The following is a 24,964-nucleotide window of genomic DNA, read 5'->3' on the forward strand; positions in this document are numbered from 1 at the left end:
CCCAGCACAGCAGGAGGCTGGGACACCGTTTGGTCCCTGCAGGATGTGACACCGTGGGGCTGGCAGTGGAAATGCTCCCAGGGAAGGCAGCCAGGCCAAACAGGAAAACTGAACCAGCAACATCTCCTCAGAGTTCCTGCCTCCAGCTGGGGTGAGGAGGAGGCACCAAAGGCAGAGCCCTCCTCAAAATGTCTGCACTGCTCCTGGCAGGGACTTCATCCAAAATAAACTGCAGACAAAATGCACACTCAATACATTCCAGGAAGACTTCCATTATTTAGAAGTACATTAATCTCATTTCTCTTCAAGTGCCTGAATTAATACAGCAGTAATTCCCCTGCAATGAGCTGTAAGTCAAAATAAAGCAGAGCAATGGGGTAGTAAAATGCTGAAGCGTTTCTACACTGTCACCATTATACTGTAAAAAAGGCAAAACCTAAACACTTCTTGCAGTGCAAATAAAATTCCAGCACATGGGATTGAGCCCAATCCTCCAGTGAACTGGAATGTTTAGGTGGAGCTGTTCTAATCATGATGGATGGATTGAAATAACTCTCCAGGGCTGTCTGCTGTGAAGCTGAGACAAGCACCTTTGTAAAGAAACTGATCTCAGAAATGTCTGCACCATCCTGGAATCCAAGTTAATTTTACAGCAGCCTGGCTGTCACTGTTGGCACTCACTTGGCTGCTGAGCCTCGAGCTGGTCGTTACCCTGATTTCATAAGCAATAAAAATATTCATAACATACAGTTCTCAAGTGCAGAACAAACCAAATGTAATTGACATTAATGTCTGCTGTAAGATCCCAACAAGTATAGCATTAGAAATCAGATAAAATGCTATTTTCATACCCCACTGAGCAGACATGATACAAGTTCAGGGTAGATCAAGCTGTAATTTACACAACAGGTGTGAACTATAAAAAACCTCACACTTTGCTGCTCTAGGTTTATTTCACTAAATGATTCCAAGAACAGAAAAGCATCAGCAATATTCAATATCATTTCACTCAGCTGATATTCCATTTCATCCTCCACTTCACCACCAATAAAACACTTGAGAGTCTGAGATGTGGGCATGGAGAGATGCACCCTGAGTCACCCCACCTGAGCCCCAGAGGGATTTTGCCACTCTGCTTTTCCAGAGGGATTTTGCCATTCACCCCACCTGGTAGTATTTTAAAAGGAAAGGCAATGACAGAAAATCAGACTTAAAAACAAAGAAAACAAGTAGAAGTGTGTTAGAATGTTGGGGGACACAAGACAGATGATGGACTTTGGACTTGGTTAACGTAAGAGATTTGATAACAGGATGCTCTGGCAAAAGCAAACAGAACTTTGAAAATTAGACTAAGAGTACAAGAAGATTAAATTAAACAGGTTTACTGGAAAAAGAAATCAAGGAAGAGATGTTGTTATATGCATAAGTTTGTGTACGTGATTTTAACTTAATCATTGCAGTTCACCAACAGAAGCGTCCAACAACAGGGCTTGGAGCAACCTGCTCGAGCAGGAAGTGTCCCATGGCCGAGGGCTGGGATGAGAAGATCTTTAGGGCCATTCCAGCATGAAAGCACTGTGGGATGGTGGGATTGCAGCCCTCCCCCTCCTCCCCAGCCGAGGAGGGCGCTCACCTGTCGCCGCTGTGCCGCTGCTCGCTCCAGGTGCCGTACTGGCTGTCGGGCTCCTGCACCAGCGTGTCCGTGTCCTTGGCCCCCGGCGGCTGCCTGGAGAAGCATTGCCTCAGCTGGTCCTGCAAAAACACCTCCAGTCAGTGCTCCAGCCCCTGGCTGAGGCACTAACAGCTTTTACTGGCAATAATGGGTTGGAATCTGAGAGTGGAACTGCTGTGAAGTCAGAGTGACAATTCTCTGCGCAGTAATTCTCTGAACAGTAATTACAGTAATTGTTTTCCTGGGCAAATAAAGGATTCCAGAGGTTGGAGCTGACTCCCTGGTTTCAGGAACTCCACGCTGCTTTAATATTGCTCTTATCTCAGGTTGCACAGAGCTTCTCAAAGCACCTATGCAAGCACAAGGAATTGTGCTGGGAATGATATTTCATCTCCTCAAGCACAGCAGGCAAACATCAACTGCACTGCTTTTTCCTGGGTTTAATAAAATGATCCTTTTTTTCCCCCCAAGCTTTCTTTGGAAGACATTAAAAATAAAATTCATAAATACATGAATAAATAAATAAGCACAGGGCCAGACACAAAAAGCCTTCTACAAACAGATGTAACATCCAAACCCAACCCAAGACAGACCATTGTGGGTTTGCTTTGTTTTACTCTGACCTCTCCTCTCCTGACTGTTTTTATTCCATGGATCTGCTGCTTTCCTAAGAAGGAATGAGTGGATCCCAGGCTCTCAGCTTTCCAGAGAGAGAAGTGGGTCAGTGCTGGCACCCCAGATTTGCAGCACACCAATGTCAACCCAGCCCTGCAGTTGTGCAGAGTTATTCAGGGAGCTTCAAGAGCTCCTGAAATCCTACACTGGGAGCAGATAATTAACTGTTGGTCTCTTTCACCTTCATTACCCCGAACAAATACAAACATGGCTTTCAGCTCCAGATCAGTTTTGCTTATCAAGATTTTATCTGACAGCAAATTACATGGTTTTCCACCAGCCCTTGAAAAATGCAAGGATTTTGTGCTTTTTCTAAGTACCCCCTGCCTCTGACCCACTGAGCAGAACACGTCGCTGGACCAGAACACAACTCTTCCACTTCAGGCAGCACACACAAAGAAACAATTAGGAAATCCCATATTTAATATGTAGAATTCCTTCATATTATAATTCAGCAGTGCTGACACCTGACTACTGAAGAAGTCCCACAACACTTCCAATTCTCATAATCAGTTCTTATTTCCCAGTGGCCACAGCCACTCTCCAGCCCTGTTGTGCTCTTTGCTGCTGACAAAGTGTGTTTTAATGCAAAGAAAATACAAAAGGCTCCACCATTTACTCCAACTATCACCTCAAAGTTAAAGACCAAGTTGAATTCTGTTTGCAATACTCAAGTCAAGCAGGTTTGGTTTCTGAGTTACATGGAACAGACGTTTCCTGCTTTGCATACTCCAGATGTTCCTGCAGCCCCAGAACTCACTGGTTCTTACACTTTATGCAATCATAGGATCTTAAAGGTTGGAAAAAACCCTCTAAAAGATGGAGCCCAACCTATCCTACATAGATATCTAAATAGAGACAAGTACATGAATGCCTGGAGGCGAGTTAAGCTCTTACATTTCCCAGTCCATGCCAGGTACAAGATTCCAAATGTGAGCCAGGCACACACTGCTTCCAACACTGAAGACAGTCTGGCATTTCCTAGAAACCACAGGGCATTTCCTCCTGCTTGGCTTGGCTCTATGTTTTGCCTTCCACAAATTCCCTCTGCAGCTTCCCAATCCCATCATTTGCTCCAGGGACTCTGGGCTCAGCTCTCACCCAGTGGCCACAGCACCTTTGGCTGGCAGCTGCCCTTCTAGGAAAGGCACTGACAAATACCAGTGGCTCTTCTCACTCCCCTCCCAACTGTCCAGGCTCATTCAGGGTTTTTTTTTTTCCACCTTGATGCTTATTATGAATTTTTTTTCAATGCCAATCCCACATCATGAGTTACCCTGTTCTTACAATCAATTTGTACAATGTTTTCAACTGGTTAAAACTAACGACCATTACCTCTACACATGGCACCATTTTATTTGCAACCACTCATGCTGTTTCTGCTAGAAATTAGACTCAAAAGCTTAGAAGCAGGAACAGGAGGAGCAGAGGAGCAGCTTTGGAGCCCTTGTTTACACAGCAGTGAGTTATCAGCACCCTGGGGGCTGAGCACAGGGGTGTGGACAGCCCAGATAACAACGGCTCAGCAGCCACAGGGGTCAAGTTTAGATGCAAAGACACCACTCCTGTGAAGGCTCAGTAATACTGAACAACATTTTACACTGCTGCCCAGAATGACACCATTAGCAGAGTTATTTCTGGGTGCTAAACACACACACAAAAAAAAGAAATAAAATTACTGCTTCTGAAGGCACTGTGAAGTTAAGTTCAATACAACAAGCAAAGTCTAAATGTCAGGAATAAAACACTCTAAACTCTAGGAAATCTAGAGTTCTCTGTGTTCTGAAGACTTTGTTATATTCAGAATCAATATTTTATTTTGCTTCTGGAGGAAGCTGCTTATTTCAAGACGGTTGTGTCCTTTCCTGACAGACCCTTTCAACACGTACTTTTTAAGGTGCCAAAATGATTAATTGGAAAAAATAAATGCTCTCTAGGTACCAAGCAGAAAGATAAGGAGTGGGAAGAGGAGCTGATCCTCTCCTTGGCTGGTGGAGGAGGTGTTGGCTGGGGGCACCGAGAGTGGTGCAGAAAAGCCATTTATAGCCTGTGCAGCAGCTCAGAGCAGAGGGGGTGCAGAGGAAGGAAGTGACAACAAACCAGGAAGATTTTCCTTGCCAGAAGGTGATTATTAGCAAGAATGAAGAGTTTTAGCTTTTCTTTTGAAGATCTCTTTTCTATTATTGTCATCACACTCCTGAAAGACTCAAGGCAGTCAACACATGAAGCCAGGCAAGGTACAGACATTTCCTCCATAAACAGAATACTCAGGAAACTGGAAAACCAATAATTCCAAAGGAAAAGCAGTAAAGAAGGGTCTGGTGTCTTTTTAGCACACAAGATAAACCCAAAGTAGAACTTTTCTAATTTATGATGACAGAAAAATCTCCCAAATCAAATAAAACCCACAACTGATCCAGGTTTCAAATGCTGTAATTCTCCAAGCTTTGATGTTTAACCTCCCAATTCTTACACCAGGAACTAGGGAAAAAAAAAAATCTACCTAATTTTTCTATAAAATTAAGCAGCTGAGCTGTGTCCTGCTTTGCCTCTGGTTCTTCTAAAATGAGCCATTATGATTATGCCTCTTTCAGCCTTCCCTTGGAATTAAGCTGGGCTGGCTACAGTCCAGGGCTGATTACTCCTGCAATTTCCTGTTCCTGAAAATGATGCACACACAACATTGGTCCCACCAGCCCCAAAATTACCCCTAACTCTGGGTCAATGCAGACATTTATGTGCAAAACCCTCCTGCTGCACTGATGGGAAATGAAGACCTGGCACAGGAGGAACACCAGCTCTGAGAGATCTCCTGAGTCAGAAGCTGCACAGACAGTTTCAAAAATATCTTTGTTTGCCAAGGAGCCCGAGACATCAGCCAGCCAAAGTGACAGCCCACAGCTTGAGTGTGAATGTTCAGAGCTAAATTCCACTGGCATGGGTTGGGTATGAAGAGGAACTGCACAATGGAAGGAAGTTTTGACCATCTGCCTTGTTAATATACAACTCAGAGAAAAAATGGTGCTGATTTCTTGAAAAGGACAGCTTTTTCCTTTTTTTTCCCCCATTTTTCCCTCTGCTTACCTTAATTAAAGAAGCAAAAAATGTGGTCAAATTGCCCCTTAATTGTGACACTGCATTTTAGCAGAGTTCACAAGTTTTTACAAATCCCAAAAAGTATTCCAGTTGTTTCCCAGCATGCCAGCAAGACAGCAACAGACCCCCATCTATACATGTATTATTTTGTAGTTGACTCTGCTTTGAATGGGATGCTGGGCTTGATGAGCACAAGGAGTCCCTTATAACCTAAATTATATTAAAATTACTCTAAGAATTTAAATGATATATTTTTGAGCACTAACAGAATTGTCAGAATGTGACATCAGATTTAAACCAACCAACACTGAAAACCCCACCACAATAAGAGGGTTTAAGGGTCACAGCCCATGGATTTTAAGTTGGAAGTGCCCAAATGCCAAGCCAGCAAGTGGGAAGAGGATCCCAGGATTTCCATCTGTACTTACTATCCATCCAATGAATGCTGCCCATAAGGAGTAAGTCATGGCTCCAGCTCCTCTTAATTCCCAGCACTCAGGTGGGATTCAGACTGCTGAGATCAGCCAACTCCTGCTTTAATTAATTGCTGGATGGAGTCAGTGCCTAGGGGAGTGCTCCAGGCTGAGGCAGCACCTTCTGCCCCCACCCTCCCTGCTGCAGCCCCAGATAAAGAGTTCCAGGAACTGCCCAGCTGAGCTCAGGGATGAGTTCCAGACCTCCAGCATGAGGGAAGGCTCCCCAGCCCTCCCCAACACCCCTGCCAGCACAACAGCCCCAAACAGGACAGCACTGCCCCATCCCTGGAGACCAGCCCCAAGAGCAGGGACAGAATTAAGGGAATGAATCCATCTCAGAACCTCCAGGGCCTTCCAGCCTGACCCAGCCACCTCCAGGGGGGTCAGCAGGTAAGGAGATGGCAGTGAGTGGCTCTGGAGTCTGCTCAGGTGGAGCATCCCTCTTGGGGGTGTCCAGCTCTGGGGTCCCAGCACAGGGAGGAGGTGGAGATGTTGGAGTGAGTCCAGAGGAGGCTCTGAAGATGATCAGAGGGATGGAGCAGCTCTCCCATAAGGAAAGGCAGAGAACTGGGGTTGTTCAGCCTGGAAAAAAGAAGCTCCAGGGAGCCCTTACTATGGCCCTGCAGTAGCTAAAGGGGCTCCAAGAGAGCTGGGGAGGCACTTTGGACAAGGGGCAATGGCTTCCCACTGACAGAGAGCAGGTTCAGATTCACATCAGAAAGAAATGCTTCCCTGCCCAGGGCAGCTGTGGCTGCCCCATCCCTGGAAGTGTCCCAGGCCAGGCTGGACAGGGCTTGGAGCAGCCTGGGATAGTGGGAGGCATCCCTGCACACAGCAGGGGCTGGAATGGGATGAGCTTTAAGGTCCCTGCCAACCCAGACCATTCCATGATCCCTCTGGCCCCGGTGCATCCTGGGCTGGGCAGCACAAGCTGGTTTTATGTGAAAAACTGGAGCTGCTGCTGCTGCTGAATGCACAAACAGTGCCTGCAGAAACACACGTGTGCCCCATGTGACTGTGAGCACTCACACAGCACATTCAGCTCTCTCAGATCCTAAGGAGCTCCACTGCTCTGCTCAAAAATCCTTTAAATAATGGATGTTTCCCTCTCCCATGGGCAGTGGAGTACGTTCCAGTCCCACAGTACCAAGCATCTCATAAATGCCATCAGGCCTGACAGCCTCCCTGTTGCTATGCAACCCTGGGCTGCCTTTCCATCTGAGTTTTGCCTGCCTCTTCCACAGGGATATGATACCCAGCCACCAATTACATCCCTGATGCTAAAGCCTGACAGCAATTCCCTTACGAAACAGGAGTTGTTTTTAGAGGGTGACTGGTCTAAATTCCCCCCCTTTTCACTGCTTCCCCATTGCTGCACAGGACTGAATCCCAACCCTTTCTCCCAGCAAAAATTACAGATGTACTAAAGGAGCTCCAAGAGAGCTGGGGAGGGACTTTGGACAAGGATGTGGAGGGGAATGGTTTTAAACTGGCACAGAGCAGGTTTGGATCAATATTAGGAAGAAATTCTTGCCTGTGAGGGTGGTGAAGCCCTGGCACAGGCTGCAGCACCAAAGAGAGATCCTAAGTCTACCCTGCATGGATTCTGGCCACAGCAGAGAATGTGGTCAGAGGAATGCAGATGAAGTTGGTTTTGCCAGGGATCTGGTTACCATGCAGTGACATCAGCTCCCTGCTCCTGCAGGGACTCCTGGTGCTCTTCTCCTCATTCCACAGAGCATTTCAAAGACATTTGAGAGTTTGTCGGTTTTTTTTCTACTCTGCAAATGGAGCTGCTCTGCCTGGCTGTGAACACTCACCACACACAGGTCAGGTGGTTCAGGGCAAGGCTGAAGATGGAGCAGAGGTTGACCCGATGTGCAAAAAGCAGACGAAAATCTAATTCTAAATATAAGCCCTGCTAGGGCTGAGTGAGCCACAACAGCACTTCCCCTGAGAGGTGGGAACATGCAACACCACAGCACAGCAGAGGAACTAGCTGGGAACATCTTTAAAACCTCTCTTATATCATCAGATTAAATTTCCTTTTCAGCCTGAGGCAGCCAAGCTGATAAGGAACGAAGCCCTAAGAAAGCCAAGGCAGCAGGAAGGAGCCAGAGGCTGGGTCAGGAAGATCCTGAGCAGTGAGAGGGAATCCAGGCTCTCCCCAGGGCACGTGTAACTCCCATCAGAGTTAATAAAACCTGGAACAGCATCCCTCGACTTCAACACTGCAGGAGGCACAAGCCAGAATAAGGCAATTTCATTCTGGGATGCCAAGGAGGGGATGGATTTGCTTTTTTTGAAAAGCTGCATAGTTGAAATCAACACCTCCTACTCCAAATGCTGCATTTCACAGCTCTTCTACACAGTTAACGTCTCTCCACATGAGACACGAGTTAAACTTCAAACAAACACTCCTGAGGAAAAAAGCTCTCCTTAGCTTAAAGCCTGGAATTAAAGATGTAGAGAAAGTGATAGGATTTCCTGACAACAAGTGAATAACAAACATGCTCGTTTCAACGCACAGCTCAGGAGATGTTTGAGGAGACAGCAGCCAAAACACACACACACAGTCAGCCCCCCAGTGAACGCCAGGAGTGTTTCCCAAAACTTTCACAATATTACCAATTTCAATTGCCAGGATAGGGAGGCTGTGAGGGTGGGGAGGCCCTGGCACAGGGTGCCCAGGGAAGCCGTGGCTGCCCCTGGATCCCTGGAAGTGTCCAAAGCCAGGCTGGAAAAACCTGCAAGGATACTGCAAGGTGTCCCAGCCCATGGCAGGGCGTGGAACTGGGTAATTTTAAGCCCCCTTTCAATCCAAATTCTTCTAGGAGTCTATGATTCTAAGGCTTGCATTCAGAGAAGTTTTTCTATGATACAATTTTTTTCCCCTGAAAGCTGTCACTTCAAAAAAAAAAAAAGGCAGCAAGGTGGATGAACAGAAAATATCGGCTCTAAATCTATTTATGCTATTTTCTTCTTGTTTAAGAGCATGGTAAAAATCAACTCCTTGCAATCAGCATAAATGAAATCACAGAGTAAAGTTGTTTAAATAAGCATTCCTGCCAAAATAATGAGAGAACAACAAAGGCAGCCACCAAATGCCCATCACTATGGGTTTCTGGCCCAGATTTATCTGCCAGCTACGTTCATGGCCTGTTAAACCAAAGAGAAGTTATTAAGAATGAAAAAGCAGGAACTGTTTCAGCACTGGCCCTTGTATCTTCATTAATTAAACTGAACAGCTTCACTCCTCCCCCCAGCCCCAAACAAGACAAACAACTCATTTTTAAAGCCTGCTTGCTGCAAACTTGCTTCCCCCTACCCTAACAACTCCCTGGGAATTTAAAGATTATATTTAAAGATTAAAATTCCATTTACTGATAGTACCAAAATACTATTTTTGAGAACAACTCACTGTGTTCTCAGTGAATATTAGGGCAGAACAATTCAGCAGAACTATTCACCGTGGGGCCTGTACCTATTCCAAGTTCATAATCAAAGTGCCAACTTGTAGTAATTTCTCCTTACAAATTTGTTGAAGGATGTTCACCACAAAGGACAAACTTTTTGCAGATAGATTAGGGTACAACATAAGAGGGATTGCAGGTCAAAGCTCCTTTATAAGCAGAGACACAGTTCAGGTGAATGCAGGGGTGGAACTCAAACCAGGGCCCTGTCCTGCTCCAGAAAGGGATCCTGTTTGATGGGAAAAGGCAGAGTCCATCAGCTTTCCCCAGCAACAAGCTGTACAAGCTTAGAATGAAACATCTGGGAAGATTAAGAAAAACTAGGATGGGAATTTCAGCCTCTAGCAGGGAAAGGGCTGTGGGATGCAACAAAAACCTTCAAAAGGACTAAGTGCCCTCCCAGCACATCGGGGACACATGCATCAAACAAATCACTCCACTTCCATCTTTATTTTGGAATTAAAAACTGAATCCAAACTAAGTACCAGATGAATTTTGAATGAAAACAACATTTTCTTTGACTGCCCAGTACACCAAAAGCAAACCACTCCTAAATGCACTTCGGTGTTATTTTTAGCATGTATCAGAGCAATTTAGGTAAAACACATCGACCAGTCTCAGCCCCAGAATTCATCTTTCCTGTTCTGTGTGAAACACCTCTGAGGTTTTCCATGACTTTTTTTAGCAGTGTAAGTGGAGCCAAGGGAATCAAACAGCTTGCCCTGGTTTTATTGTATGGCAACAAACCTCGAGACCTAGAACAGTGCTGGCTGTGAAACCAGATCTCACACCTATAATAGAACCATGACCCATAGACCCTGATTAAATCTGAGGCCATGTTTAATGCATGTATCTCTGCTCCTCTTACAAAGACACCAAGCTGATGACATGAGATGAAAATGGACAATTAACTCCATCAAAATACCTGAAAGAAAAATCAGCTTCTATTTAAAAGGTCTCGCTGCAAAGCAAAAACTTCTGCAAGCTCAGCTATGGATTCGCAGATGTGAGGGTGAAGAAGTTTACTCACACTGACTTAAATTGTGCTGCCTGAGTTGAATTTGGAGAGCTTTCTGTGCTTTGTATGATGCCAAGTTCTCCACCAGTAGCCACCAGTGGCAGCAGGGAAGGGAGCTGGAAGCCCCTGGCTGTGTCAGGCAGGAGTTTGTGACCGCTCCTTCTTTAAAAACTCCATCAGCCCCGAGTGTCTCTCTACACTACAGCCCCAAAGCTGCACAGAAATCAGTTCACATGAATTACACACTTTACTCATTCCATGGTTTTTTCTAGCACAATGTCAGCAGCTCCAAGGACTAAGACAGGACCCTGTTGCAAAAAAGCTAAAAAATACCAGCTCCAGGTCTGTATTCAGCAGTCATTTGCCACAGACACAATGGCACCAACCACAAACTTCTTGGAGTGCTCAGACCTTAAGTTTGAGCCCAAGTGAAACCAAATTCCCACATAAAGCCAAGGACAAGCAGAATTCTGCTGAAACAGAGGAACAGCAGCTCCAGCACTGTCACCAGTGACTTAAGTGAAAAGGTCACCCCGTGTCTCCTGATTTCTGCTCAGTAAGCAGAAGTGCTGGGTAGGACAGCAGAACATTTGTCCTCTGCAGGTTTCACATTCTCATTTTTCAGCCTTCTTCTACACAAGTTGTTCCTTCAGATGATTTCAATAAATCTAAACCACCAGCTTAAAAAAAAAGCCAAGAGAACTTCATCATGCTAACACTGTAACAGTGGTTACCAAATATTTTCTTCTTCATTCTTTTGTGCTTACTTGACACTATTTTCTTTCCCAGTCTGTCCAAACAGGACATGGATAGCAAGCTGGGACAGAAATGCTCTACCCAGTGCTGATAGAGAGCAGTGGAAAGAGCCATATTCAAACACCACACCTGCCCAAGGAATGCAGCGTCACCTGCGCTCATTCCCTGAGCAAACCCCGCCAGAGCTGCCTGTGTTTACACTTCACAATCAGTAACTGTTTTGTTTAATAATAAATTAAAAAAAAAAAAAAAAAAAAACATTTTAGCCACTTCAGAGAGTTTGCATTTACCCACATGTTGGCACCAAGGCTTGGGGCCCCTTTCCACACCACTCAACCACAGTCACTGGTCAAACACGAGGCTTAAATCATCAGTTTCAGCTCCTCTCCATGAAATAAATAAAATAAACCAGATTTGCTTCCCTTTCACTCCCTATCACCCCAAACCTTTGCTGCTTTGCAGGATGTTCCAGAACTAGAATTGGGGGTGTCAATAATGGCCAGGAAGGTCAGGAAACTGCAGCCCTCAGGAAACCAGCCCCTTCTCCATCTCTTTGCTGTGCCATGGAATACAGACAGTCCTTCCTGAAAATAACCTGGAGACTAATGGAAAAGGGAGGGGAAAGGGCTCTGTCTGGCACAGAGCTGTGGAGAACCAGGAGCTCTTCACCTTTCCTTTGCTCCCAGGAAGTGCACCCTGTCTCTGCCACGCCACAGCCTTCACAAGTCACATTGACCCTACTGCTTCTATGGCATGACAAAGTAGGAAGCACTCTGAGAAAAAAACACCTATTTTTCAAAAAAAGAAGGAAATAATGATCATTTATGTTGCCTGCACAGTGACAGCACTTCATTCTTCTTACAAATTTAGCTTCAGGCATTTTTTACTAGAAAATCACAAATACTGAAGCACATCCAAAGCCATGCTGGCCTGTACTGGGGAACTGACCAACACCAGCCCAATTTCAGCTTAACTTTCTAATTTTAGACCAATACGTGTCCTACCTTACTGTCTTGCTTCAAAAATCAACCACATTGTTCCCATTCCCCAAACCTTGATTCCCTGGCAAATGAAAACATCCACCTGTGCTGCAGGAAGAAAGCAGCTGGGAGCAGACAGACAGACAGCACTATCTGGAGGTGTTTTGGGGGCTGTTTTTAGATGGAAAAGCAGAAAGGAGGAAGGTTTTGTGAGGAGATAAAAATGCTGCAACAAACCCGAGGGTTTGCACTGAATTTTTTCCCTTGAGGGTCTCAAAAAGGTGCTTACAAGCTCGGGGGGCTCTGAGCTGGGCTGCCTCTTCCTCAGAGAGGAAAATCTCTGCTGACTCCGCACTGAAAACCTTCGGAAGGACTCTCTGCTCCGGGATGCAAAGTGCCTGAAGGAAGAGGTTCTCTTGAAAGGAGTCCTGGTGCCACCTTCCCCTCCACTCCGCTCATGAGCCACCGCAGTAGTGACTAAATTTAGTGCTTCCTGCAAGGATCTCCGCACTGTGCCCATCCACTGGGTCATGTGAGTTTGTGCCACTGTCAGTTTGTCTCCAAGGTAATCCATTTTTTTTTTTCCAGCAGAGATGAAATATCAATATTCAGTAGCAATTAAAATATATTCTCCTTAACAACCCTGATTTATTTTGCGAAAAGTGATTCTGTGTATAAAATATTTCCAGCTAAGGTAAACAGCATTGCACTATCACCCTCAGCATATTCCTAAAATTAAATAACCAAAGATGTGAGGTGGGAGATTGGTATTTGTCAAGTAGGAAAAAATAAAAGACTTTTCCTACTTACAATCGGCTTTGCAGAGTTCCATCAAAATATGTTTAATTCAGCCATGTTAAAGAGATAAATCAATGTTTAAATCCTGACACAGTCACTTGAAACGAGTCCATTTGCAAGCAGAGAATTAGGTTTTCACTCTCTCATTTCAGAGCAGGAAAAGCAACTCCCTTTTTAAGCCAAGTTTTTGTTCTGCTGTAAATATCAGAAGGATAAAACAAATCCTATTCTCCTGGCTCGGCCACTCGACAGGTGAGAGTACACTGACCAAAGTTCTGGTGCTCCTATACAATCCATTTAGCAGCAAATCGATTAGATCTTCTAAACAATAAATCCAGCTTCTCCTCAGCAAACTCTGCAGCAGGGTGTCAGCAGCAGAATCCCCTCCTCACCATCCTCGCTGCCTCCGGAGCCATCCTGGAGCTCTCCCCGGCAGAACTGCGGAGCGCAGCCGGGGGAGGCTCGCGGGGAAGCGTGTCCAGCCCTCCCCGCGGGGCTGCTCAGAGCCTGCCAAAAGAGCTGCTGGATGACATCAGCTCCTCTGCTTCCAGGGGGGCTCCCAGCCCAGGGACAAACGCAGGGACTGTCCCCACTGCTCCTGTGCTCACATGGCTCTGGATGCACAGCTGCTTGCAGCCCGGCTGCCTCCCAGGCAGGCTCTGCCACGCTCCCAGCGCTCCCAGCTGAGGCACACGAGGTTACCAGCAGGAGAACGCTGCTGCTGCTGCTGCCTCTGGAATGCTGAACCCTCCTCCCTGTCCCTGTGCTCCGGGGAGGAAACAATGAGGAGGTGACCAGCCGCAGAGGTCTGCCCAAGGAAGGATCTGGGCTGGGCTTTATTATAGTACAGGCAGGGTTCCCATGGCAACGCAGGGAACAGCATCTGCTGGCTCCGGAGCAGGCAGGAGTTGCACAGATCTATTGGAATGATTCATAGTTTGCATACGTCACGTGGACTTACTGATTTTAACCCTTCCTGGGGAACGTGGCTCTGCCAGGGAATGTCTCACACCCACACCAGAGGATTCCCACTGGGAATCCTACACCTACACCCTCGTCCTGCTTACTGGACACCTGGGCAGTGCCAGCACCTGTACCTGGTTCACTGTGCCATTCATGGCCTCAAAGAGGACATGTCCCAGTTAGTGACTGCTATCAGCACAGGATAATGATTAAGCCAGAGGCTCAAACCAAAGCTGAACAGGTCTGACCATTGGAAGCTGGTTTTTCCACTTTTCTACCCCATTCCCTGTTGTGAGGAACAGCTCCATGTCCTTCCTAAGCTCTGCTCCCTCCCCAGCTGCTGGGAGACCACGGGGTTGGTACCACAAACCCAAAATGATTGAGGGTAACGAGAGGACTCCAGGTATCACCAGCCATGGAATCCTGGGAACAGCCCACCTGGGAGGGCAGCAGGCATGAAAGCTTTGAGTTTTAAATCAATAAATCTCAGTTTATGACGTAAGTTTGGACTTAAAAGTCCAAAGTCAAGCTGCGACTAGTTCAGGACCAAGGGGAAAGAGGCAAGACAGGCACGTTGGGAGCTGCTCGCCCTGTTGTTTGTTCAAGGGGGTTTGTGGCTGTTGCTTAATTTGCCATACAAAGTACCATGAACTTGCATCACCCTCTGCTCCTCTGAACTATCCAGGAAGAGATTCAATGGAACAAAAAATTTCTAGATAACACTTGATGCAATGGCTCTTGCGTAAGGTTCGCTGTATCAGAAATGTGCCTTGCAGACACACATGAACCCAAGATACCCTGAGGAAACTGGGTGCCTTCCCTTTTAATCCCTGTTTTTAGGAGCTCAGCTCCACCAACCTGTAAATTATCTCCAGGAAAAACTTCAGTCACAACTATGTAGCCGTCCCTAACCTATCCTCATTTCTGAAGGTATTTGTTTTGAACGCTTGCAAATTAGCAGCCTTATAAAAGCTCTCAGTAATCAAGGAAAATCCAGCCAACAGAAAAAAAATCCTTCCCCCCCCCAGCTTTTCTCCTAAAGAATTGCAGGGTTATTTTTGTATGGAAATTGAAAGAGATAGTTTTGACCAGATTCCCCAAGAGCAGGGTGTTTCTTAGATTTGTAAAGAAATAGGAAAAAAAAAATTATCTACCAGAGTTATGGATAATGCTTCATGAACTATGGAGATCCTGCATCCAAGGCTGGAATTTAAGACTTACTGCACATTTTCATGCTGTTAAATTTAAGTGTGATATTTCTAACATCTGTGCCTTTGCAAGTGCAGCTCTGTGCCTGCTGCAGTGCAGGGACTGTGCACGGGGCACTCTGCCATTCCAGAGGGTTTCAGGCTCCATCTGATGCAGGAGCCCCTGAAATAGCAGCCCAAGAGCTCTGCCTGGAGCTGCCATGTGAGTTAGTCAGCAGTTCCTTCACCTCACCAGGATGGGCAGAGCAGAATATAAATTTAACTCCCCATCTGGAATATCACCTGGGGCAAACAGGGGGAGAGGCAGAGCCAGATTTCACCCAGGATGCAGAGAGCAAAACATTCCTACAGCTCGCTGCAAGGACTCCTCACATGTGCATGGAACTTGAAGGATCTGAAAATGCTCTACAGAATATATTCCACTTTTTTATTATACCTCCCCTGAGAAAGAAAGTTATACCAAGTATACAATTTTTGTCCTCAGAAGATTGGAAAACTGCTGACTTGAGTCTTTCTGCAATACTAAATTTAGAATCTTCTGGCCCCACGTGAACACACTGCTGGGTATTGAAGCATCTAAATTACTGCTTAGATTTACACCTCAATTAACATCAGGGCAAAATGCTTTGGAGAACAAACCAGATGCACCTTCACTATCAAATTCAAATAAGTCAGGGATTTTTCCAGCACTTCAGCTAAACTTGCAGGGGAGTAGAACAAGATGAGCTTTCAAGTCCTTTCTCTTGGAGGCCATGGGCACGTTCCACCATCCCAGGTCGCTCCAAGCCTCATCCAGCCTGGCCCTGGACACTTCCAGGGATCCAGGAGCAGCCACAGCTCCTCTGAGCACCCTGTGCCAGGGCCTCACCACCCTCCCAGGGAAGGATTCTCTAACTGGCCCCCAGCCCAGCAGTCCTGGCTGAGTGAGGGTTTGTTCCTGAACAAGAACAGCACAAGATGATCTTCTGCCCTTGACAAATCTGAGTGATTATCTCACTCTGGGGCTGTCAGGAATCTGCAGCTCCAGAAAACAGAGCACATACACACAGCTACCCAAACTGCATGACTAATTACCTCAGTATAAATGGGACCTCATTATTCAAACATTGCTGGATACTTCCATTATTAACATCTATTCCACCTACAGCTCAAAACCACAACCCTGCACAAAGGCCTAACAACCCTTGTTTCTCCCCTTATTCAGAAGAAAACAAAATTCCATGGTTACATTATATTTTCCAAAAGCCTCTTACAGCTCATTTGGAGCTTCACCTGCTCTCAAATACATGTAATTATGTTAATGACTCTGTGGGATGGCAAGGTCAATATAAAGAAGGCCTGCAAGCAGCAGAGCACAGCACACACAGCCCAGGAGGGACCTGCAGCCTCTGTATGGGTGTGAGTCCTTCCAGCCCAGGGGTTCCCCTGCCACCAGCTCCACCCCAGCACCATGGAATGGAGAAGGAAACCCAGCTAAGAGCCACCAAAACACCTTGGAGTAGTTTTCACCTCAACTGTGTCCCCTGAAGGATCCTTTGCCAGCAAAGCAGATGGGACAGAAGCAGGATGGGCAACCTTAGTCTGGACTAAGTGTGACAACAGTTTCTGCTCTTCCCATGTGGCAACCTCGGTCAGGAATTCACTCTCTGATGGGTTCCTCCTATCACCCCCTCTCCTCCATCACTCCAATAAGCAATTACCATTAATTCAGGCATTTCCAAAGGGTTTCCTGTGAGCCATCATCCCACCTACAAACAGCAGGACCCAGCACTTGTGAGGACCAGGGGCAGCTCCAGTCCCACCTTGTGCCACCCCTGGGAGCAGAGCCTGCCCTTGTAAGGCTGTCCCAGCCCTGCATTCCACACCAACTCTCCTTCTGCTTCATTAGTAAGAGAACTTAATTTAACCTCTTGTGCTTGGCATGATGGGCTATTTAAAGATGCAGCACTGGGCTGGGTTGCACGGCTCCAGACTAAATTACTCTTGGGCTCCTCAGACACGACAAACAACTCATGGTTTTATGGGCTCCTTGTGTTCTGTGTTTTGCCAATGGAACTGTCACATTCCAAGAAGGAGCAGCAAGCATTCCTAACTACAGCCTGAATTTCTCACATGCAACACCCCCATCATGAAGATTTTACCATATCACCTTCCAATTCTCATTTAAAGTAAAAAAGAAATAGCTTGGCTGTACCTCTGGCAGAGAGAGCAAAGCTCCAGAGCTGGAGCAGAGGATCTGCTCCATGGCAGATACCCAGCTTGCCACCACTCCAATCAGGAATTCCCATGACACTTAAAACCACCAAGGCCTTTTGGCTTTGGCTGTGCTATCTGTTCTGTTTTTAAAAATTTTACTGAGATGCCCAAACAGCCTCACCTGCAGACAGTTACTCCCCAGTCAAAAGGGAAAAAAAAAACAAGAGAAAACAAAAAGACTGAAATGGATGGAGTGTTTTAACACAAGGACTTTGGACAGTGTCCATACAGAGAAATCTCTTTTGTAACCTGAAACCCCAGGTATCTCAATATTTACACCAAATATTTGTTTTTGATTCTTACTTTCATTTTCTACCAAAATTACCAAGTTACACTCATGGCCACAGCTCTAATTAAAGGTTATTCACAATCCTGGACAACTTGCAGAGAGACCTTGGTATTAAAGGTGTTCCCCTTGCACATACCATCTACAAGAGGCTGAAATTCCATACTTTTTCCTCTGCTAGGTAATTTTAAAAGCCCCCAGAGGCCTCACAAAGCAGTGAATAAAGAGAGGCTGTGAAAGCAACAGGTTCTGCATCAATACTGGGAAAGTTTACACAAGCACACACTGATATGGGAGGTTTTTAAAGAAAGGTGCAAAAACATTTCATAAAACAACCCATCAATGGCTACTTTAAAGGTCAACCATCCTTTCTCTGCCCAGAATTCTAGGTACTTTTACAGTAGTATGTCATTATTTCAAGATTAATAAAAATCTGTAAATAAGGGTAACTGTGAAATAAAATTTTTACTCCAGGTTTTTAAACAATTTAAATGCAACTACCAGTCATAACCACAACAACTAAAGTACAACAGTATTTAAGAAAATGCCAATTGTTTTGTCCCCCAAACTATATTTCTCCTGAACCTAAGCAAGGCCCAGTTAAACATCCTGAACATACCCAGCTTTTGTGCCTTGAATTGTTTCAGTGTAAAACAAAGCTATCAATGTTAAAGCTGAGGAAACCAGCTAAAAATACACAAGGTTGTTTGCAAGCCCATGTCCATAATCCTGCAGCACTTCCCTTCTAGCTCAATGGAGAAGGAAAAACTGAAAAAACAGAAACAGGAAATTCCTACAGCACAAATAGGCTGGAAAGGACTAAAACAATTTTCTTTACATTTGTTTATGTCCAAGGGATCAAGCCAAGCAAAAGATGGGTGGTTACAGGTTGTTTTTCATTTGTACAAACAAAAATCCAGGATGAAGATGTCTGCAGTGGATCTGCCTACACCAGGGAGGGAAAACAAAGTAATGCCAGAGCTCTACTGGTGAGTCCAACATGGAACAGTTGCTGCTCCATCACTTGACCCAATGGACATGTTAAGCACAGATAACCATAAAACATCTTAGAAAGAGACTTCTTGGGCACAGAACATGGCCTAAAATACCTTCACCTGCTGAACTTTTCTCCCAGGGCACACAGGGTGAGTGGAGTGCACAGAAACAAGCAGGAGAACACGCTGCTCCTGCTCCACACCACCTGCCTGAGGAGACGTCAGAGCATTTGTTCTCCTCACTGAGGGTGCTCAGGAAATCTCCAGCTACTGAGGGCTCAGATCTGACTCACAAAATTCAGAGAACACTCTGAAGGAAGAGCTTTTTTTTTTTTTCATGCACGGGATTTCCTTCAAAGATCAGTAACAAGGAGCTGCTTCTGAACCCATTCCAGCTGTGATCACACACTGCCCAAGGCAAAAAACACCATTCCATGTGGAATCAGGCACTGCTTGATGGCAGTAAAGTGACCAAACACCAGCTGTAAGTTAACACAATAATTCCTTCACCCATTTTAACACACTTGATGATGAGAGCAGAGGATTTATCTGAGATGGCTGTATAGCCCTGAGTGCAAACACCTTCCTTTCCTTCCAGGTCTCTCTGCTCTTACTGCCTTCTCCTCCCAGAGCCAGCACAACAACCCCATGTTGCCACATTCCCCAGGACATGGACAGCCCTCAATCCCTTCTGCCTCCCCTTAGGTACCAGGCATTTATTGCTCTCCACCATGAATCACTAAACCAAACACTACATTTTTCCAAGCTTCATTCAGGCTCCAGATTTCCCTCAAGTTACATTTCAAGAACACCTGTGCACTGCAGTACAAATCCTCTGGTATCCTGAGGAAAGTCCTCCACAAAGAGCTACTTTCCCTGTGCTCAAGCAGCTCCCTAAAATCACCATTTCCTTTCAGCACAGTAAACACACACTGGCTGCATGAACAACTCACCACTGCTGAAGGGACAGGAACAATAGTGGGAACTTGGCTGTCTCCCAGCATCAGCAACACGGACAACAGCTTGGGAAAGCAGGAACTGAGTCAAAACAACTTTAGATCAAAATATTACGAGGGAGGCAGTGAAGTTACCTCTGCTTTGTGTGTGTAAAGGAGGTTTAACAATTCTCTTTAGCCTCGTGTTACAGAATGGTTTGGATTGGAAAGGACCTTTAAGATCATCCTAGTGGACACCTTCCACTATCCCAGGTTGCTCCAAGCCCCATCCAACCTGGCCCTGGACTCTTCCAGGGATGGGGCAGCCACAGCTCCTCTGGATAATCTGTGCCACAGCCTCATCACCCTAAAAAGGAAGAACTTTTTCAGGAGCAAATTCACAATTCCAGATTTAAAATAAAGAGAGCGAGGGCAGGCACAGTCAGCCCAAAAAAAATGACCAGGTCTATAAATGATTACATCTGACTCAATGAAACCCTTATTGCAACAAGTTAGCCTAGAATGTGCTATTCCATGAGAGCATTTTATGGTAAATTAAACCTAATGCCACACCTCATTAGAACAAACTGCTGTGCACTGAGCACGTGTCCCTGGGCTGGGAGCAGGGATGTGGCTGTGGGCCAGCAGCACTGCATGGTGGAACAGCACTCCCTCGTGTTCCCGCTGGGAATGGGGCTCCTCAGCCTGGCTGACCTGTCTGCCTGCTCTCAGCAATGCCACAGACACCACAATTCCTCTTCTACAGCAGCAGCCAGGAATTGGGGAAATGCCTTTCCAGATTTTCCTGTGGAAGGGTGTCATTTACCCAGGTTATCCGAGAGGTAACCCAGGTGATTTGCTCCTGCTGGCACCAGGGGAGCAGACACCTGGGTGGGAGGGGTTTTTAACTCTTTGCAAGAAACATCCCCACCACCAAAAGCAAATCCCACAAGGGAAGAGCAGCACAGTCCACGGGAACTTTCCAGAAGTGCAGAGAGAGGGAAGGCACAGCACACCTGCACAGGGCCCCTTCCCTCCCTCAGAGCAGGGATAACCCCCTTGGAAGCAGGGATAACCCCCCCTGAGAGCAGGATGATCATCACTTGTGGCTCCAGACAATGATTTCAGTTTCCTTCCATCACCAACCCACCTCCTCTCACAGTGACACGTCAGGACAGTGGTTATTAACCAGCTGCTGCTTCCTTCAGAGTCACTGACAAAACACATCAAAACTACTCTTTAAAGGCAGCAACCAAAATCTTGTCAAAACAAACTCTAAATCTGACTTCTTCCTTAAAACCTCAATTTTCTTTTGATTTTGCAATTGTTCAATTCATGACTATCAATAAAGAACAAGGTCTTTTTAAACCATCACAGTGCTGCACAGTGCTGTTTTATTTAAAACAAGCATTTGCTTTGAGTGCTTTCAGGATGTAGCATTTCTTTGCTGTTTGAAAAATGACAAGTGCCAGACTGGGAAAAAAAAAACCAGTCCATCAGGACTGGTACCAGCACGGGCAGGAGACCCACTACCAAAACTGAGCAGTGAACCAGAACTGCTGACAACTGAGAAGGCCAAGGGCAGGAACAAAACCACCAGAGCAGTTCAGTAGAGGTTGTGTCCATCAGGAAGCCAAAAAAAACCTGGTTCTTGGACAAAGGGCATTGGAACAGGAAACCTCAGTGCTGTGGCTGCACACCTGCATGACCAGTCTGACCCTGTGACTGATGAAAGACCAGGGAGCTGCACCAACAGGACTTCCTGTGCAAGGCACACCTAAAGATGTCCTGTACCAACTGCAGCAGAGCTCCTCACCAGCTGGAAAAGGGGTGATGGATACCCCATGCACACTGGAAAATACTCAAATGTGTACAAGCTGTGGGAAAAAAAGGTGTCACTGGACACAAAGACACTTCTCAGAAACCCAGAGGTGTCGCCCACCCACAGGACACAGACGTGTGGTGGTCACACACTGCAGGCAGACCACAGAGCCTGCTGTGCTCAGAAAATGCTGTTTGTCACAGCCAGACACATCCTGCCCAGAGCTCAGGACAGCAATCAGCAAGGAATTAGCAAAGAGCTGGCACTGAGTGGGTCTAGTGATGTCCCACAACTCCACCACTGCAGGAGTAAAGCAAATACACAGCAGAGGAGATGGAACCCAACAGTAACTCCACAGAGCAGTTTTAAAAGAAGATTTTTGTTATAGTATTTTTTAATTAAGAGTTGTAGCTTCTTCAGGTATGTCTGCCTAATGAATAAAGCATCTTAGCTCCCCAAGACAGATTAAATAACACTTGACAACCAACCCCAGCATCTCTAGTTACCCCTGATTGTAAGTAGAGAGAACAGATAAGTATCTCCTCAGCAGCCTCCAGCTGCAGCAGCAGCACAGAAAGTGACAGAAGGCACAATTGTGCATGTCCCTTAAATTTCTTTTTTTAACATCATGAATACCAGAACTGTCATTCTAATATTTTCTTGCAATAGATCAGGAAGTGTGCATGAATGAAAGTGAGTAAGGAATGCTCCAGGGCCCCTAAAAGGGAATATACACCCAGAAAATACAACATCCAGTTCTGTTACAGCTTAGAACTGCACAATACTGGAGCCCACCATCCCAGGCATCTTCTGGACTGATCCAAAGTTTGGGATTTTTCCCCTGGCCTTATGGAAAATCCCATGTCAAAGCAAGAGCAGGGACAGAGCTCTTTCACATTTCTCACACTGACAAACCATGAAAAACATCCACCCCCTCCTCACACTAATGACTAATTTTTTAGTTGGCAATTTAAAGGAGGCTTTTCTCTTAAAAATAGAGCTGGTCAAATAAAAAAACTGAATTAATGTCCAAGCACTTCCACGTTCTATGCTACTACAGTCTCCAGCAGGAAAGGGCTTCTAATAAAATCCCCAGTTCTTAAAGCATAATTTTCTCTCCCAGTTGTAAGAAATTCACAGTGGGCAATCTCACCTCACAGCTGATCAAAGGACATAGAGGCAAGGATTGCAAAAGTAAACTCAAAATGAGAGAGGGAAACTCTTTGCTACAGTTTTGAAATGTAGTAGCAAACAGCTGACATGAAAAGGTTTGGTGCTGATCACACACTGAATTGACAGCTGAAAAAATGAAGATCAATGCAAACTACAACAAGCAAATGAAACCTGATCTTCAATGAGTACAGGAGAAATTAAAACATTAATTAGTTCAAAGCAGTACAGTATTTATTCATAAAGGCTTTTCAGCTCAAATTCACGTTTTATAAATGTGAAAGTTTCAGACACACAGCAGTCCTTCTGCAAAGCTGGCAGGGCAGCACAGTCAGAGCCTGCTAAAAAGAGCTTTTCGTGACAGACAGCCCTGAGGAGTGTTGGAAGAGGAAGTGCTCACTGAGACATTGAAACCCATGAAGAGTCAAATTAAAAACAAGTAAGGAACTGTGAAATGACACACTCCTAAAGCCATGAGCATGGCTGCTTTCCTGGAATAGCAGTGGCTGTACCAGCAGCAGGGCAGGAGGGTTCTGGGGCAACAACCCCAGAGACAGGGAGAGCTTTTACACAGAGAGGGAAGAATATTGCTAACACACACTAAACTAAACCACAACTCCCATGGTTCTGCATAAACAAGGAAGAAATGTCGATTCCTGAAAGGGTTTTCCAAGGCACATTCGGGTAGTCTATTATTTTAAGTATTAGAGATAAATCAGCCTTTCTCACCCAAAATAAATCCTGAGTTTCATGTTAGCACTCAAATAGGAACTCTGAGGAAAGCGTCAGCACATAGGAACACTCCCAGGATTTCTGAAAAGAGTGGAAACAGCCAGCTCTGGGAGCACACTTACCCACAGATACTGCAGGAACTTCAGCAGACGTGGACAGTAATAATACTCCATTTTCCACAGCTCCGAGTTAACGCCAACCCATCCCTGTTGCAGGCAGCTCCCGGGCTCTCCCCGCCTCCAGCACCAGTTAAAAGCAGAGTGGAGCAATTAAAAGCAGCATGAATAATGTAATAATGTTCTGAGTGTGTCTGGCCCCACGTCACCACCACCACGAGCTGGGGCTCCTCAGGAGCAGTCGCTGAGCTACCGGCGGCAGCACGTGACTTAACCACTTGTTATTGAGCAGCCCACTGCTCCCAACTCCGTAATCTGGAGTGGCTCAGGCTGGAATTAGTGACAGGACTTTGGGTTTTGCAGTAAAGGCCCTGCAGGAGGAAAGGGAAGCTCTAAAACCCCTCAGTTCTGAAATGCTCTGAACGGCGGCGGGGTCGCTCGCTGACCTTGTTTTGGGTGATGTACAGGAAAGGCAAAAACCCACACATGTAACAAGAGGAGCTGCTGTTTTTATGTTCTTTGAATATAAAAATGTCTTTTGTGAAGGAGAAGAAATAGACACAACCAAGTGGCTTTTTATACACCCCTGGAATGTTCCCAGGGAACGAAAAACTGCCAAAAAAGGAAGAAAGCCCAGGCAGAGCTTTACCCACCCCCGGGTCGTCCTCCTCGGGCTGGGTCTAAAATAGAGAGTGGTGGAGTTGTTGGACATCAGCAGTGGGTGGTTTGTGAAGAGCAAAAATGGGAATTGTAACACTGTTTTGGTTTTTTTTTACTTACATCCTTTTTTTGATGGGAAAGGGAAAGATAAGTGACAGGAGCCCATCCAGGGAGGGCAGCCTGTCCCCTCCCAGCACTGCTCCAGCTCTCACCCTTCCCAGGAAGGGACAAGGTTGAGGTGACACAAAACAGCCTCCAAGATGCTGCAGCCTCCCCTCCTTGAAATTTTGATACTTCAAGGAAACTACCTCTCACTTTGCTAATCATCACCTATGAATTCCTGTAGAGCTCAACGAAAGTATTTTGATTTTCTTCCAGGTCACATTAGTTTTTGGGGTAACAGAACAACTCAAGATGGGTCTCAGAAGGATCAAAGCTCCAGTATTAGAGGCTTTACACAATGCAGAAAAAGAGAAGGTGTGGTTTTCAGTGGGCAGGAGACAGACCTGTCATGGGCACAACTGAAAACAACTGGTGAACTGTGACAAGCCAAACCATAAATTCATCTGCACATGTTTATAAAATATTTATCTTCTCTCCCTTGCACTTCATTTCCAAGATATTTTAGGAGTCAGCTCATGATTTTCTTCAACAAATCCTTCTCCACCCACACATCTCAGTCTCATATAAATGCATCTTTCTATGGAGACCATTAGAGAGATTTTCCTCCCTAAATGACAAAAAACCACTCCAGACTTTAATATAAAATAAATAAATAACATGTTGAGAGACTTCAAAATAACTCCTGCCTACACCAGTCCTAGTAGCAGTGCTCTGTTCTAACTCCCCAAAGCTGCTCCATCTCCAGGTGAAGGTG

General features: G+C 45.7%; 1 protein-coding gene across 2 annotated transcripts in view; it reads right to left on the bottom strand.

Moving 5' to 3' along the window:
* KIAA1671 overlaps positions 1-24,964 on the bottom strand; it is a 64,374-nt gene that overhangs the window by 7,949 nt on the left and 31,461 nt on the right. For both annotated transcript variants that reach the window (XM_084217470.1, XM_084217471.1), the window contains exon 7: positions 1,634-1,752. In XM_084217470.1, the coding sequence (XP_084073596.1) occupies positions 1,634-1,752 (119 nt within the window). The remainder of the gene's footprint in view (positions 1-1,633; positions 1,753-24,964) is intronic.

Source organism: Fringilla coelebs, assembly GCF_963513975.1.
Source record: "Fringilla coelebs genome assembly, chromosome: 17".
Classification (NCBI taxonomy): domain Eukaryota; kingdom Metazoa; phylum Chordata; class Aves; order Passeriformes; family Fringillidae; genus Fringilla; species Fringilla coelebs.